Below are 16,294 nucleotides of genomic sequence, written 5' to 3'. Positions count from 1 at the left end.
GGACCCTCTTTTGGTAGGCAGCTATTGGGAGAATAGCTGGGCCACATCCTACAAGGCATTCTGATAAATCCCTTTATCCATATGTACATTCACTCATTCCTTCTGTCAGTTCTGTTCCTCTACAAAATCCTGACTAATACAGAGGAGGTTTGGGTATTGTTGGTGTGTGCTTTTGTGTGTGTGTGTGTGTGTGTGTGAGAGAGAGAGAGAGAGAGAGAGAGAGAGAGAGAGAGAGAGAGAGAGAGATGGACAGACAGACAGACAGACAGACAGACAGAGACACACAGAGAGAGGGACCTTCTAGATCAGTTAGCCCTAGGGAAGATAGCCCAGAGATTTTCACTTAATAACCTGGGTCCTGGGACTCCTTGAATTATACTGTGAACTTCTTTAACCCATTGTCCCAGTGGGACCATAGTCTTGCCATTGTTCCTGAATCTTTACAAAGACTCTCAGAGAGCTCCTTCTCCCTGGTTGGGATGTAGGCTCTTAGAATGCACTTTCTTAACACCTGGCTGTGTAAGTCATGCGCAGCTGAGAAACTGGTCTGTGGAGCCCTTCATCACTCTGTAGGTACTCTTTAGGGTAAGTGACTCAGAGTGCTGTTGCTCTCCTGTCCCCATACCTTGTGGGTAGTGAGATGATATGTTGTCAAGGTAGAGAGACCCAGCTGGGCTCTTAAGTCTGTCATCAGCTAGTTGTGGGGCCTTGCACAAATAGTTCTACATTTGTTCTGCATCTGTATGGGAGCTCTGGGGAGGAAGCCACGGGTTTGTCACTCACTCCTGGAGCTGGTGTGTGCGTTCAGAGGCAGGTCACTTCCCTTGTCTGGTCCTCTCTCAGGCTCCTTGACTGTAATTGGTCTCCAGAGTTCCTGCCTTGGGCAATATTCACTGAACCCATGATGTAACACACGGCTGATAAGTTCCTGTCTTTCTGGTATGAGTTAACTTCACTTCTTCCTTTAAGACAACAGGAGAATAAGATGTCCTTATTCTTAGTCATTATCAGAGAAAACATTGTTGCATAGCTGTGACCGACCCAGCAAGAAATCTCCTACAAGTCTTGAAGGAGGGTGTGTGTGTGTGTGTGTGTGTGTATTTGTGACATGAATGGGAGCCTGCCTGCAGCTGCAGAGCTTCGCATACATGCTTTGGCAGAACAGACATCTTTCTTTTTAGTTACCCCAGGGAAGAATTAAAACAGAACCTCAAGGCTGGATGTGGTGGTGAACACTTTAATCCCACTCTATTAATGGCTTTAATTTGAACTCTAGGGGCAGAGACAGGAGGATCTCTCAGTTCAGGGCTAGCCTGGTCTACATAACAAGTTCTAGGATAGCCAGGACTACATAGAAAGACCCAGTCTCAAACCAATGAACAAACCAAACACCTCAGCGTGAGTTCAGTAACAACTAAGTATATGTGGCTTGAAGGCTAATTTAATGTGGGGGAAAAAATAAATGGGATACTGTGGGGGGCAGTGGAGAGGAAAGGGCAGTTATGATGTCACTAATGCAATGTTTCAAGACAGCCTCCTTTCATCTGTCCTCATGGGACCAGAGGTGGGTGGCCTCTGTAACTGGCTAGGTAGGTTTGGTTTTGAATGGGAATGTTGGATGGCAGTAGAGTCAGATACCTTTCAGCCATATTGCCCCAGCTCTGTCTATGTGGATTGATCATGGTAGGCTCTTGCTGGCCTTCAGGAGTGAGTGAGGCCCAGAACTGTGCATAGATGTAGGGTAGGAAGAACCCTAGACTTGGGGGCATCTGCTGTTGGTGATGTTCTCGCATGGGTGTGCTCTGTACCATACTTCTGTACATGAATGGGGTACAGCCCTGAGCAGACAGACACCTTTGTCATTAGAGAGCATGGCTGGAAGGTAGGCACAGTCTGTTTGACTTAGGATCAGTCTGCCAGGGGAGCCAGGCCACAGGTAGTTCTAAGTGATGGACGGGGAGCAGCTGGCATAGGATGGTGAAGGTGGACATCTCAAGAGGAGACCTGGATGATGTGAAGGAGGAGGCCAGGAACTGATCCAGGACAAGAACCTTCTCAGAAAGCCAGCACATGGTGGACTGTAATGGGATCTTACTTTTATCCCAGGGGTGAGGGCAAGTCACTGGAGAGTTTGGAGGAGCAGAGACCCGACCATGACCATGTTCAGTACCTAGCAGCTCTGCATCTGAATTCACCCAACCAGGAGAGAAGACACTAGAGAAACTGTATTGAACAGAAGATCCCCCATCATTCCCTAAACAATACCAAGAACAGCTATTTCCACAGTGTTTACATTATATTTGTGGTACCTAGTCCAGAGCTGACAGAGGATGTGTGTATGCTACCCATAGGGCTTTGAGGATCTGAGAACTTTGGTCTGCACTGGGGGCTTTAAGGTAGAGCCCTGTGGCTGTCACTTGACGGGGGATTTCTAAATGTTTCCAGTTTGTTGGAGGTCTGGGAAGAGGTGGAGGAAGGACCGACAGTGACTTCACTTCCGATGACGTCATGATGAAAAAAAGACCTCCACTTTGTTGGAAGAGAAGACAGTCCATGGGTAGCTTAGGGAGCAGTAGGGTGGCCTGTTGGTTTTTCTTCCCATGCCATCGAGAAACTGCTGTGGAGGAGAGGAAGTAGCCATGTGTGTCACATGGCATCCGGGAGAACAAAGAACTTATCTATTAAGAAACCATTGTGGTGTGGGGTGGCTCTGGGAACGTGTCCATGAGGCCCAACATGCTCAAACAAACACAAACAAAAACAAGCATAAACTAGAAGCAGCTCCACTTTGCAGAGCATGGGGTGTTTAGTTTTATATGGGAAAAACTTCTCTGCTTTAGGACTGTGCGGTTCGTTTGGATGCGTCCCGTTATCTTGGCTATAGTGAGTGCCTGTAGGAGGGAGGTTGGAGTTACAGTGCCTCTCTTCTGCTTAATGCTGCTTACCTTTATTTATTCATCAGCGAAACCCCCAATGTTTCCGTAGCGTATGTGTGTCTCGTGCTATGTGTAGATGGGATGAGGAGGCCCCACTCTGGCCAGTGAATGACCTGAGTACCTGCTTATATATGTTTGAGCTCTGAATCGTGGGCTGGGGGCTGAGATGTGAGAACAGGTGGTCTTGGGTGTGCTCTCCTGCATAGGCTTGCTTTGCAGCTGGTCTGATCCATGTAGACCCTTAGCTGGGCTATAGGCCTCAGCTCTGGCAGGCATCAGGAGAGCTTCATACACACTGAAGAGCACAGTCGAGTGAGCTGAGGGTAAGGAAACAGTCTCATATGGCAGGCTCTTAAGGACTGATTTTGGGATCTTTACCTCAGCCCTCTGTTATTCGATCATCTGTGGTAGAAACCAGCCCCCAGCCATTGTGGGGAGGTAGGTGCTGGTTATCTGCCGTCTCCATGCCCCTTTGTTGGTGTAGAGTGCTCCTGTCATCTGCAAGATTCGAATGCCACCTTGGATAGGATACTAGAACACAGACTTTGTTCCCAGTGCTGGCTTCTGACCTGACTTTTCTCTTCTCTCCCTCTTTCTACCCTGCTCAGTTGGCTGGAGTTGTCTTCCTTGGAGTCGGGCTGTGGGCATGGAGCGAAAAGGTAGGTGGAACTTCTACCGCACCTCAGTTACCAGGCGGCCAGACCCAGAGCCATTGGACTGGAATTGTTCCCTCCTCTAGCCTGTTCCATAGGCACTAACTGCAGAGAAAAGTTCAGTAGCGTTAACCCTCAGAAAGAATGCGCCTCTGAGGTTGCCTCTGCTCCCAGAGGTCACGGACAGTTATGCCAAGTCTGGAAGAGTTAGGTTGGAGGCTGTGAGCTCTGTGCGTATGGAGATGCTCCTCCCCAGTTCCCAGAAGCCTTGAATAATCCCAGGCCTTGGCAGCTGTGCCCAAGGCAGGCTTGGGGCTGCCTCCTAGACCCTGCCCACACCTCTGGGAACAAGTCGAGCCTGGTCATGGTCATTCCTGAAGTGCTTGTCCTGGCCCACAGAAAAGAGGGAGAAGAGCCTGGTTCTGTGGTCCTGGGCTCTCTAGGGGATGAAGTGTCCTTTAGCACCTTTGTGCTGCTTGCCAGTGTGTGAGGAAGGGGCGGCCAGGTTCTTATTGTGCAGCTAGATAAGGGAGCAGTTGCTGTCCTAGGGGGTCAGAGCCCCAGGGCAAGGTGGAGTCATGGTGCCGACCTTACTTCCCCCATGGTAGGTTAATGATAGTGCTTAAGTGGTCAGAGATGGAATTCTCACAGAAAGGAGCAAGGAGGACCTAGAAGCTGAAGCACCCCCTCGGCCTCCGGTGGAACCTGTGGTTGCTTCCAGAAAAAGAAAGCACCGCACTTTGGTCTATCTATGAGCTTTCACGTGACAGTCGTGACAGTCTTAAGAACAGAGTGGGGTCTGCCCTTGAGCCTGAGCACCTTTCTAGGAGGCCTGGGAAACCCTGATGGCAAAAGCTGGAGTACAGTGTGTGTCCCAGTGACCTGGAAGCAGCAACCCATGCCTAACAGCGCCACCGTGTGGCTGCATTTGAGATGACAGCAGGCTTGACCTGGATAGCCCTGATCTTGGAGCTGGCTACACAGCTGCCTGGTTTGGCAGCTCTTTTCCCTTTAAGCACACGGAGCCTATCTGTCTGTTATGATTGCCATTGGCCACATATAACTATGTGCATTATTTTTTAATTTTACTGCCTGGAGGGGCCACTGTATTTATGTATGTGCATGAGTAGAAGTAAAAAAGCAACCTACAGGAGTGGGTTTGGTGTTCTGCTTCCACTATGTGGGTCCTGGGATTAAACTCAGGTTGCCAGGCAACGACACCAGTGCCTTTACCTGTTGAGGCATCTCACCAGTCCCTGATTTATCTATTTAAATCTTAAAAAATGATAAGCTAACTCTTATTTGTCCCCTGCTGCCTTCCAAGTGCTTTTGGTTTTTTGTTTGTTTGTTTGTTTGTTTATTGCAAGTACAGCCAGTGGTTCTCTTTGGATAGTGCTAACAGGATGCCTCCATCACAGAAAGTTCTATAGGCGACACTCTGTCCTTCATCTACCATTGCTGGGTGTGTTTCCTAAAAAATGTTCATCATGAAGCTGCTTTTAGCCAGTTTGACCATAGCCCATAGGACTCCCCTCCTCTGAGGCCTGGCCAAAGCATCTTATAGGTAGACAAGGACAATGCACTCGGGCTCTAGGAGGTGGGCAGTACCTAGCCCATCACATTTGTCCTGGTTCTTGATGACAGGACCGAGCCTTGAGAAGCAGGCCCCTGGCTTCAGCTGCTGACACGGCTTGCCCCCAGGGCCTTGAATTGATTCTCAGGACACCGATACCTTTTATTCTCTCCCTTTTTCAGGGTGTGCTGTCCGACCTCACAAAGGTGACCCGGTTGCATGGAATCGACCCTGTGGTGCTGGTCTTGATGGTGGGCGTGGTGATGTTCACACTGGGATTCGCAGGCTGTGTGGGGGCCCTACGAGAGAACATCTGTCTGCTCAAGTTTGTGAGTAGTGCTGGAGTTGAGGATGGGAGGGAGTGGATGCGATGGGCTAGGGGCACTGCTCACATCTGTTTTCTGGTGTAGGCAATAGAAGTAGTAGGGGACAGTCCTTGAACCTGTGGTCTCACTCCAGGGAAGATTTTAGGGAGAAAAACCCAGATGACGATTCTTCACCCTAGGAGAATGGGGTTTCCTGTGGGCTCCCCCTCCCCTATAGGAGTTGCCAGCTGACTGCAGAGGTTCTGCTCAACTCCTCTGCTTTATAGCTCCCCTTAGAAGTTCTAAAGGGATTGTTTGTTTGCTGCTCACCCTTGCCCTTCCTGACTAAGATCAAACGATGTTGCCAGTAGCATTAAGGTTTCCTTCCTCGCCTATTGGATGTGCAGTGTAGCGTTCTTGATTTTCTGGCAGGATAACACATTACTAAGAGGTTAGTTTTATATTTAGCTACACTTCATTTTTTAAGTGTACTCAGTTAAAAATAAATAGCATCTGGTGAGGAAAACGCCTTTATTTTCTTAATGATCTATTCTTTGCTGAGCTTATTAGGTTGAGCTTTCTTCATTTGAAAAGCAGAGCACACACCTTTCCCTGGGTCTCCTCCCCCTTAATGACCCTGTGTTTTGCATCTCACTTCCACGTGGGCAGGCTGCGTGCACATTGTGCATGCTTGCAATTCCTCTCTGGTTTTCTTGGAAAGTTTTCTTCACATTTCCATGTGGCAAACGTTCTTAGAGTCCTAACAGACACTTCAGGCCTCATGCAGAGCTGTGTCTGTGTCCCAATGGGTCCCAATAGATTGTCACCACTGCCTGTAGCTGGGCAGCTGTGTTTCTAGAGACGGCTGCATGTGGACGTGCATGTGGGTCAGATATGGCTGACTCTCCTTCTCTTCTTGTGCCCATGCAGTTCTGTGGGGCCATTGTGCTCATCTTCTTCCTGGAGCTGGCCGTGGCCGTGCTGGCCTTTCTATTCCAGGACTGGGTAAGGGATCGGTTCCGGGAATTCTTCGAGAGCAACATCAAGTCCTATCGGGACGACATTGACCTACAGAACCTCATTGACTCCCTTCAGAAAGCCGTAAGCTCTGCCTCTGACATGCCCTTCCTGCCTCTGGTCAGTCCCTGGTGTTCTGCAGCTGAGGTGGGAGCAAGGCCCTCCCTCAGACCCAATGTGGCGGGGAGGTGTAGAGCATCACACTCGTCCTCTGGTCAGCTCAGCTTTGCTCGGCTGCTGGCACAGCAGCTCCAGCCCCTGCTCCCTTGCAGTGTTTGGATTAGGCAGACAAGTCTGTCTCCCACCCAGAGGCCATTCCTCCCTTATGAGTCCAGGCTTCCTAGCCTTTCATAGGAGCCATGTGGGTAGTCACAGTCCTCCCCAGATCGTGGGCCCTGTAGATATAGGGGGGCTATAGAGGATGGAGCTCCTCCCCCTAGGATTGTGACTCACTGCAGGAGCTATTCCTGCCCCCTTTCTCTTGGAGACTTTTCTCTGTCCTGTTTGAGAGGGCAAACTGCCTGGGGGAAGGCATCTGTGTCCTCTCTGGACCTTTCCCCAGGGGCTTGATCAGCAGGCTTGGGCTGTGTCCATCAGCCTTCCTGCCCTGCCCTTTGCTTGCAGCTGCACCTGGAACCTTGAATCACTGGCTGCTCCAGCCACGGGGATGAGCCCATTCCCTGACACAGTGGCCTGTTTGATCTTCCTCACAGAAGCCTGGCTTTTGAAATGTCTTTTCTATGGAACACTTGGTTCTAAAAAGAAAATAAACCAGAAAGCACTAAAAATAACCAACCGATACTGGTAGCCAAAACTTGTTTCCCCTGTTGCATGTAGCATGGGGACCAGAAAAGTCCGTTTATGTGATCAGGGAGGCTTCTGTGTTGTCACTGACTTGGAAGAACCTGACACCCTGGTCCCCTTTGGATGGCCTTGCTGCCCCTGTTTTGATCAGTTCCTGCTAGTTGGGTCTGCTAGTTTCTGGCACTTTCCCCTGCTTTTTGCTAAGGGATGTCCTCCCTGCCACCTATCTGCCTCTGTCTCTTTTTGAGACAGGTGAGACAGGATCTCGCCATGTAGCCCAGGCTGCCCTCAAGCTTGCGAGCCTCTGATTATTGAAATTAGAGGGATGTTTGTGCTCTACCATGCCTGACTCCTTTCTTCTGAAAATAAAGAGGGATCCAGTGAGCTCTAGGGTTTGAGACAGGAAGGTTAGATAGTCATCAAGTCCTTAAAGCATCTTGCAGAGTGAAGGAGTAGGGATGGGGAGAATGGGGGTTTCGTTAGGAAAGTGGAGTGAAAGGAGGCAGAGATCCTGCTGGCCTTATTTTGGCTTCAGAGACCTGCTGTGGTGGGCTGCTTCCGTCACAGTGACGCTCTTAGTGTGCTGGTGCCGCACATTGGTAGGCCGATGAGGGGTTTTATCAGCTGTGCTATGTACTGGGGAGTGGAGAGTGGAGACTCCGGGTCAAGGCAGAAGTTCAGTGAGTTACTGTTGCTGTTCACCCTAGTCGTAACTCACCTCTGTTGTAGATATTCAGCAGCTGTTTTATATTAAAAGGCCAAAAAAGTAACTAGAGCCAGCGTGGCCATTTATCACTGAGAAAGGACTGTTGCTAAGGCAGGGTTCTCTGGGCTAAGAGAGGGTTATGTCAAAGGGACTTTAACAGGCAGGCTTGGTTCCATAGAGAAGATGGCGCCTGCGGTTTCCTGGCATCATTCAGGGTCTCTGTGCACCTCGGTTCTGGTAGCTGGGAACACCCAAAGACACCTTGTGTTGGGTGAGTGACCCTGGCCCCCCTCATGTGCGTCTTGGCCTCTGTGATTTCAGAATCAGTGCTGTGGGGCCTACGGCCCTGAAGACTGGGACCTCAATGTCTACTTCAACTGCAGCGGTGCCAGCTACAGCCGAGAGAAGTGCGGAGTGCCCTTCTCCTGCTGTGTGCCAGATCCTGCGGTGAGCGGACATCCCCTCTGTACTTCCGGAGCCTTCCTGCTGCTGCTTTCCAGCACACTGATAGGGTGTTTTGCATTCCCAGCCTACAAGAAGCAAGCCTTCCCTGTTATTACCTGGCCAGGACCCTTGGTCTGGGAGAGGCCGATTTGCTGAGGTTGCACAGTAGTGTCTGATGTGTCCAGGAGTGTTTGAAATACACCAGTGTAGCAAGTGTAATATCATCTACTAGCACCAAGGTTGATAAAGTGTAGCCCGGGGCCAGAATTTGGCTTGTTGCATATTATGATCTGTGAGCCAAGAACGCTTAGAGTATCTGTTCAGTGGCTGTTGTAGTTGGTTTTGCATTGCTGTAACAAACCCTCTGAGGAAAGGTTTGTGGGACGCAGCAGCAGAGTGCATGCCTACGATGCAGGAGGCCCTAACTTTAATCCCTAGAATTGAAGAAGAGCTGCTGGCTCACAGTGTTGGCTGCTTCCCCGTCTGTGGTACAGCGAGGAGCACATGGCAGAGGAGGCTGCCCACTGTTCCCGTCCAGGGCACATCCCTAGTGGCCTGAGAGCTTCCTTCCAGCTTCCATCTCCTAAAGACACCACCACTGGGGACCAAACCTTTGGGGATAGTCTGCTTTTAACTTCAAACATGGCTAAAGAAAAAAAAAATACATCCCAGTATTTTGTGACGTATGAGAATTGGTATGAAATGCCGATTCCAGTGTCCTTAGTATCTGGAACTAGAGTCAAGCCTGATGGTTTATGTGCTGTCCAGGTCTGTGCTCTGGCTGGTGAGGCAGGGTGAGTCCTGGTTCTGCAGCCTGTGTCTACAAGACTTACTGCTGAGCCACCGCAGAAGCAGCTCACTGACCCCTGTGCTAGCCTGGAAGGGGGGCTGGCAGCTGACGTCAGAGCTGTGCTGGAATTTCCACAGATGTTTCCTGGCACTGGGCTGTGCTCTTTCTAGTGCCTCTTACCACCAGGTCTTTGACAGGACAAGAATGACTTAAGTTGTCTGCTTTTCCAACAGCAAAAAGTCGTGAACACGCAGTGTGGCTATGATGTCAGGATTCAGGTAAGCATACTAACACACAGCTTCAAGGGCCTCTAGGGAACTGTTTCTTACGTTTTAATCTTGTGTTCTAACCTCCTGCTTTAGCGAAAGTGCAAAAGTGTGCATGTGCACGCACACACACGCACATGAACACACACACACATGCACACTAGATTTAAAGCCCCATGACTATAATATCACTTAACCCATCACTGTATTGGAAGTAGTATGGGACTGCTGACAGAACTGTTGAAGAGTTGCCTGTTGTACTGCAATTGAGGGTAAAGCAAGTGGGCTGTGTGTGGGACTTGCTCCAGCTCCCACATGGAGCCTGTAGCAAGACAGAGGTGCCTGGACCAGGATGGGGCTCAGAATCCAGAGCTCCCTTCAGACCATAGGAGTGAGGGCTTGGGTGTGAAAAGATAGCCAGAAAGACATACCCCTCCCCCACTGCAGTCTGATCTCTGGTGGGTTTTGGTGATTTGGGCGGTTGCTGTTGTGAAAGGGAGGGGTGTCAGGGAATGTAGACACCCCCTTCTTAGCCATGGGCAATAGGACAGTCGGTCTTCCATTGACCTTAGTTCACAGGAGCAGGCTGCTACATGTTTAATGTTTCATCTCCTCAGAAGTTGAAACCTCAGTCCCCAGAGCCATCACTGACTGAGATTACTGCCCTTAGTAAAAGGCCTGAGATGGCTCAGAGGTAAAGAGCACTTGTTGCTCTTGCTGAGGACACAGGTCTGGTTCCCAGCATACATTCAGGGGCTCCAGCTGTCAGTAGCTTGACTTCGGGAGGATGGATGACACCTTCTGGCCTCGGCAGGCACTGTATATAAAGGGTGCACAGACATACATGCAGACTGAATGCTTACACACATAAAATAAATAAATCCGGGGCGGGGGTGGCGGGGGGAGAAAGAGAGAGAGAGATATCCCAAGAGCGTTTTGCCTCTTCTAGCATGTGAGAATTGAGTGAGAAGACACTGTTGAACCAGAATGCAGCACCAGGCACTGAATTTGCCAGTGCTTTGGTGTTAGGCTTAAGCCTCCATAGTGGTGAGAAAGAAATTCCTGTTGTTTTAGGCCAGTGTGGTACTTTGTTGTAGCATCCCAAACAGCCAGGAAGATGAATATTTATGAAATGTAGCTTTCCTGTTAAGAATTTGATTGCATGTGGGACAGCCATAACAAAACAAAGACGAGGAGGCTTACATGACAGACAAATGACAGTTCTGGAACTTAGAAGTCAAGAGGAAGCTGTCGGCTGAGTTGACTCCTGAGGCTGCTTGGGAAGGACCTGTTTGCTCCAGGCCTGGCTTCCAAGCTCCGGCAGCTCCCCTCTTACATGGTTTACTTCTGCGTATGCCCATGTCCTGGTCTAATTGTATGGACAGTTGATGAGACCACATCCTGATAGCCTCGCTTTAACTTAGTCACCTCTCTGTAAGACCTGTCTCCAAATACAGCCACACTCCCAGGTTCAGGGAGCTAGAATGTCAGTGTGGGGAGCATGATTGCACACTGCATCCCATAATGGCACTAATGTGAACCAACATTTCATCTCTGTTGAGATGGAGGGAGTTGATGGGAAGAAACTGGGGCTGATTGCTTGCCACTTATGAGGCAGTAAGAGTGGGTGTGTACTGGGACAGTGTCCCTACACACTGATTTTCCAGGGGCATTGGCAGAATGGGATCTGGCTGACAGTCTCCAGAGCCAGGCTTACCAGTAGGAGGCACAACCTAAAGGGCCACTGTTCTTTCTTCTGCCAACTTCCTTGACTGAGAAGGCACCTTGGGAGATATGTATTTTTCCTCCAGGCTGCAGATGCCCTTGTAAGTTCATCTTTGTCCCCAAGAGCCTTTAGTTAGATAGACAGGAGGGGCCCTGAGAGCGGCCCAGACTGAATCTGGAGTGTTTCTCATGCTGAGTTTCCCCTGTGGTCCTTATTCAGGCTCCGCAGACCATCGTCCACATGCCGTGTTTTGCTCTGGCCCATACACAGCCAGGCTGTCGTAGGGCAGGGCAGGGGTTGTGTGTGCTCAGGCTGAGGCCACTGTGCTGTTTCTCTGCAGCTGAAGAGCAAGTGGGATGAGTTCATCTTTACAAAAGGATGCATCCAGGCTCTGGAAGGCTGGCTCCCCAGGAACATCTACATCGTGGCTGGTGTTTTCATTGCTATCTCCCTGCTTCAGGTATGCTCCAGAATTCAAGCACTGGATGCTGGGAAGGAGTGAATGTCCAAGGCTGGGTACATGTACATGTATAGCACGGTGGCACCTATACATGTGTGTTGGAGGGTGGGCCCGGGATAGGCTGTGGCTCCTCTGTCCCCACAGGCACCTGAAGGGAGAGCCTTTTATGACATAGATAGGACAGTGACTCTCTCTGGAGAGCTCAGTAGGCTTTATATGGTATCGCCAGTATGGTGGTTGGGATGGGAGTGCATGGCTCATAACTGTCACTCACTTCTGATAGATGAAAGTTGCCGGATTTAAGGGCACATATCAGGAGCTTTACAGTGGGAGGTGACTTTTCCTATTAGCAGTTATGGTAGAGCTTTCTTGTCCCTGATCCCCTGGCTGGGCTTCCTGGAGCCTTCTGTCACCACAGAGGTCCCCCTGGCCCACTGCCTTTGTTGGTCCAGGGGTAATTGGGGGTGGCTGGTGCCCACAGGGAAATCTGAAAAAAAGGCAATAACCCAGTTATATCAGGGAAATTGTCAGTTTTACTATGGTCCATGTGTAAGAGGCATTGGCTGCCTTTGAGCAACTTCTGGCACAGGGGAGGCTGTGCTTTCCTGTAGGTGACTCTGCCTTGAAAAGGTGGACCTGAGCCAGCCGTGGTGGTGCAGGCCTTTAATCCCAGCTCTCAGGAGGCAGAGGCAGGTGGATGTCTGTGAGTTCGAGGCCAGCATGGTCTACAAAGCGAATCCAGGACAGCCAGGGCTACACAGAGAAATGCTGTCCCGAAAAACCAAACCAAACCAAACCAAATAAAGGTGGACCTGGTTGCACCGTACCACATGTCACTCCCAGTTGTGTTGAGTGACTACAGGAGACTAGAGAGAAGCTGTGGGAAAGGAAAGAAAAATCTTACTTATGAAGTGGGCAGTATAATAAGACTTCAGAGAAACTGGCTTCAGTTATGAAACCGAGCTTAAAGGGGAAAAAACCAAGCTCACTTCCAAAGGTTACCGAGTTTATGTTCTTGTGCTTGCCCTTCCCTCACGACATTCCTGTCTGCTAAGGTCAGGGTTGTCTGCCGACATCAGAGGCCTGGCTGGGAGATTGTTCCCTTGGGAATCAGGCCGACAGGGTGGCTGATTCTGAACAATTGGTGTTATTTTTCAGTTTTGACCTACAGCTCAAGCCTGGTATGTGGCATGTTCACTCCCTGGGGAGAGGGTGAGCATCTGCTTTGGTCTATGGCTCCTGCTCTGACCTATTCCTTGCTTGAGGGCTGTAACAGCCTACCAAAGCTCATTTCCCATGGGGCGGGTCATACTTTGCCACTTGCTCAAGTTTTGTTCTCACCTTGCCCTTGACCTGGTAAGGTAGGTGAGGGAGGCCATGCAAGCAGTCTCCAGCAGCTCACTTCTGCTTCCTGTCACTGTTTTGGACCACTGATCTTTGGCTTTTGTTTCAGATCTTCGGCATCTTCCTGGCGAGGACTCTGATCTCAGACATTGAGGCAGTGAAGGCAGGTCATCACTTCTGAGAAGCAGACGCAGCAAACGGAGCTGAGCCACATGTGGAAGTCAACATAGCCACCCACAGCCAGACCCCAGTCTTCGGCATCAGCCTGATATGGCATCTCTGTTTCTTCTTGCTGGTGCTGAAGACCAAGGCCCCTCCTCATCTGTCCAGGCTTGACATGGCATCTCTGCAGGGGTTTGACCAGAGACAGAGAATGTGTTTTTATGTGGAGTAGTAACTCTGAGGACAGATGGCTCCCATGGCTGCAAGGAAGGCTTGATGGCCTCTTAGAGCCAGCCTGAGAGTGTCTACAGGTCCCTACCTACTCAGTAAGGCTTATGCACATGCTCACCTTTTACCTTCTGTGTGTGGAGCATTCGTATGGGACCAGCAGGTTGAGGACAAGGCTTCTGGCGTCATCGGATAAAGAAGCAGGGGGAGGGATAAGTGGTCCAGTGGTCCCCTCATGCCAACAGGGTTCACAGTGGTGCAAACATGCTAGGAGTTTGCAGGATCCTCGGCCATGTCCATGTGAAGAATGCCTGAGCCAGCCATAACCTGTCCTAGAGGAGCACCTCACCACTGCCTTTCAGACATGCACTGCTCTCCCAGCATAGAACAGCCTTGTTTCTCCATAGCATTAAGCCCTGCTGAGGGCCAGCTCTCCTGTTGTTAAAGCGTGTAAATAGTTTATTTATAGGGGTAAGAGTATTCTGTCACCATGTCTTCATCTTCATAGCCTCTTCTCTCTGGCTTTCCTTTTCTCAGCAGCCTTACCCAGTGTCTGGGACCAAGCTGTCCTTTTCAGTTCCCCGAGTGTCTCAAGAACCAGCTGTGACAGCTTCTCCCTCTGGTCCACACCCCCTCCACTCACCCCTGTTGGCTTCACTGTCTTCTGGTCTTGGTGCTACTGAAATGGCCACCAGAACTTGAATCCTGATTGACCCTTTCTCCCCACTGCCCTCCAGGGAGCCTCAGTTCCTGTTTGTCAGCTGGAAACGGGCTTCTTGTCATGACCACATACAGCTAGTGGCCCAAAGTGCGCTGTCCCTGGAGGGCAACACTCCAGCAGTGAGGCCCTGGCGAGCCGTAGACACCAGGTGCCGTGTGGAAGCTCAGCGCGTCTTATTTCTAATTTCCGTGGTGACTCCTCCACCCAGATGCCGTGTTCACTGTCAGCGTGGTTCTGGGGCTGCTCTTGAGAATGACGTCTGTCTTACGTACTGGATACACCCGGGGTGCACCCGGCGTCTGCCCACCTTGGGTTGGGCTACTCTCCTGCTTCTCTATAGCTTGTATCTGCCCTTACCGTTCAGGGATTGAGTGCTACCTTCAGTTACTTGCCGAAGTGTACATTCTAGTGTGGTGTATCCTGGTGATGCTGGTGGGCGTGTGTTGATGATGATGATGATGATGATGATGTTATAATTTTTTAAATAATTCTCTATAGACTAGAGGAGGAAGAATGCTTGTGTTTTTAGGAAGTGTGATGCTTCTTTTTGACCTGCCAAACTCTTTTATGGAATATATCTTTATATTAATGCCGTTGTTTGGGTCTTTTTTTGTTTGTTTGTTTGGAATCACTATTAAAAAGAAAAGATTTAAGCATTTTAGTGATAAATTGAGCCACTGAGCTGACCTGAGGCCTCAGGTGTGACTGGGTGGTGCATGAGCCCAGTGGCTAAGGCAGACCATCACGTGCCCATCCTGAAAGATTCCACATCTCCTTCTCGTGCGCCCTGCAGTTGAACCTAGGTGGCTTATGGCTTTGCCACCTTCAGCGATAAGCACCGACTGGCCGACTGGAAATCTCCCTCTGCAGAGCTTAGGGAAGCATCTTCTCAGTTATGTCCATCTTGCCCCGACAGTATTGCCCATCCAGGCAAAGTGTGCAGGAACTGGTTCCAGGCAGGATGGTGCTGTATCAGCTGTGTGTCCTAGGTATTAGTAGTAGGTAGCCCTGCTGGAGGCAGTGGTGATTGCAGACACTCCATGCTGGCACACTGACACTAAGGGCTTCCAGCAGCTCCTCCTGCTCATGTGGACTTAACTTACAAACTGGGCCCATCTGGTGTCTTTCCGGTGTCACACATCCCTGTTTAGGATGAAGTCTGTTTATGACTTGCAGAGTTGGGTTTGTTTCCCAGTTAACTTTTAAAATGGGGCCACGTCAGTCTACCTCATGTTGCTAAATGAAAAAAAGTGGAAGGTCAGGGGAACGAGAATCTGGAACATTCCTTGGCCTGCTCTGAGCACCCACCCGCTCTGTCCTCTTAGGCTGATGAGTTAGCATGTGATCCCTGCACACCCTGTTTTTCCCTTCAGTCTCCAAAGCTCTTGTCTGTCCCTTGTCCCTCTGTCCACCTCTCCTTAGGACTCTGCCATCCTTTTCTAAGGCAGCTTCCAACCTGGCTCACTGAGCCTTCCTCTCTCCTACTCCAGTCTCCACACGGCTAGTCAGGAAAACCATCCACACGGCTAGTCAGGAAAACCATCTGCATTGCTTCCCAAGAAGCCTAGCATAACTAAGATGACAAATTAGTAAACAAAATCTTCTAGGAATGGAGGAAATAGGCTCAGAGTACATATGTTAATAAATTCATTTGGTTCCCAGAACAGTTCTGAGGAAGTCATATTCATGCCCAAAACATAATACATTATCAGCAAGGGTTTGTAAGCACTGCATTCTTAGCCCACAGGTCCGTCTTAGGACCTGGACCTTCAGCAGGAACAGGAGGCAGGCTTCTAGCCTTGCATTTCCTCACTGTGGAAGACTCCTCCACACTCCTACCTGTGGAGACTAGCCCAGGATAACCCCAGCCAGTCCCTGAGGCCTTCTAGCTAAGGTGGAGGGGGGGAAGGGCGGCGGCTGCAGCAGGTCTACAGGCACTTGGAAAAGACGGAGTGTAGATTCCCTTCCCTAGCTGCATTGGGTATTTGACTGGGGCACTGCCCTGGCTACCAGCTCTGGCAATGGGCAGTGGGTTCATTTTTCTAAGTCCCAAGCTCAGGTAACACTGTGTTCAGTCAACAAACTGGTCTGTGATCTGTGTGAAATACTTGGCTTTCCTAAAGCAGGGGGCCTCTAAGACAATGTGTGGGCTTCTCCTG

The 16,294-nt window shown here is 50.1% G+C and overlaps 1 protein-coding gene across 1 annotated transcript in view; it reads left to right on the top strand.

The window, feature by feature from the left end:
• Positions 1–15,033, top strand: part of Tspan14 (tetraspanin 14) — a 60,344-nt gene extending 45,311 nt beyond the window's left edge. Inside the window, exons 3-9 of the mRNA XM_051142282.1 lie at positions 3,545–3,595; positions 5,345–5,491; positions 6,398–6,568; positions 8,316–8,441; positions 9,462–9,506; positions 11,561–11,680; positions 13,134–15,033. Coding sequence (XP_050998239.1) covers positions 3,545–3,595; positions 5,345–5,491; positions 6,398–6,568; positions 8,316–8,441; positions 9,462–9,506; positions 11,561–11,680; positions 13,134–13,205 — 732 coding nt within the window. The 3' untranslated portion in view covers positions 13,206–15,033. The remainder of the gene's footprint in view (positions 1–3,544; positions 3,596–5,344; positions 5,492–6,397; positions 6,569–8,315; positions 8,442–9,461; positions 9,507–11,560; positions 11,681–13,133) is intronic.
• Positions 15,034–16,294: the final 1,261 nt, after the last annotated feature.

This window comes from Acomys russatus, chromosome 3 (assembly GCF_903995435.1).
Source record: "Acomys russatus chromosome 3, mAcoRus1.1, whole genome shotgun sequence".
Classification (NCBI taxonomy): domain Eukaryota; kingdom Metazoa; phylum Chordata; class Mammalia; order Rodentia; family Muridae; genus Acomys; species Acomys russatus.
This window is presented reverse-complemented; position numbering and strand designations above follow the sequence as displayed.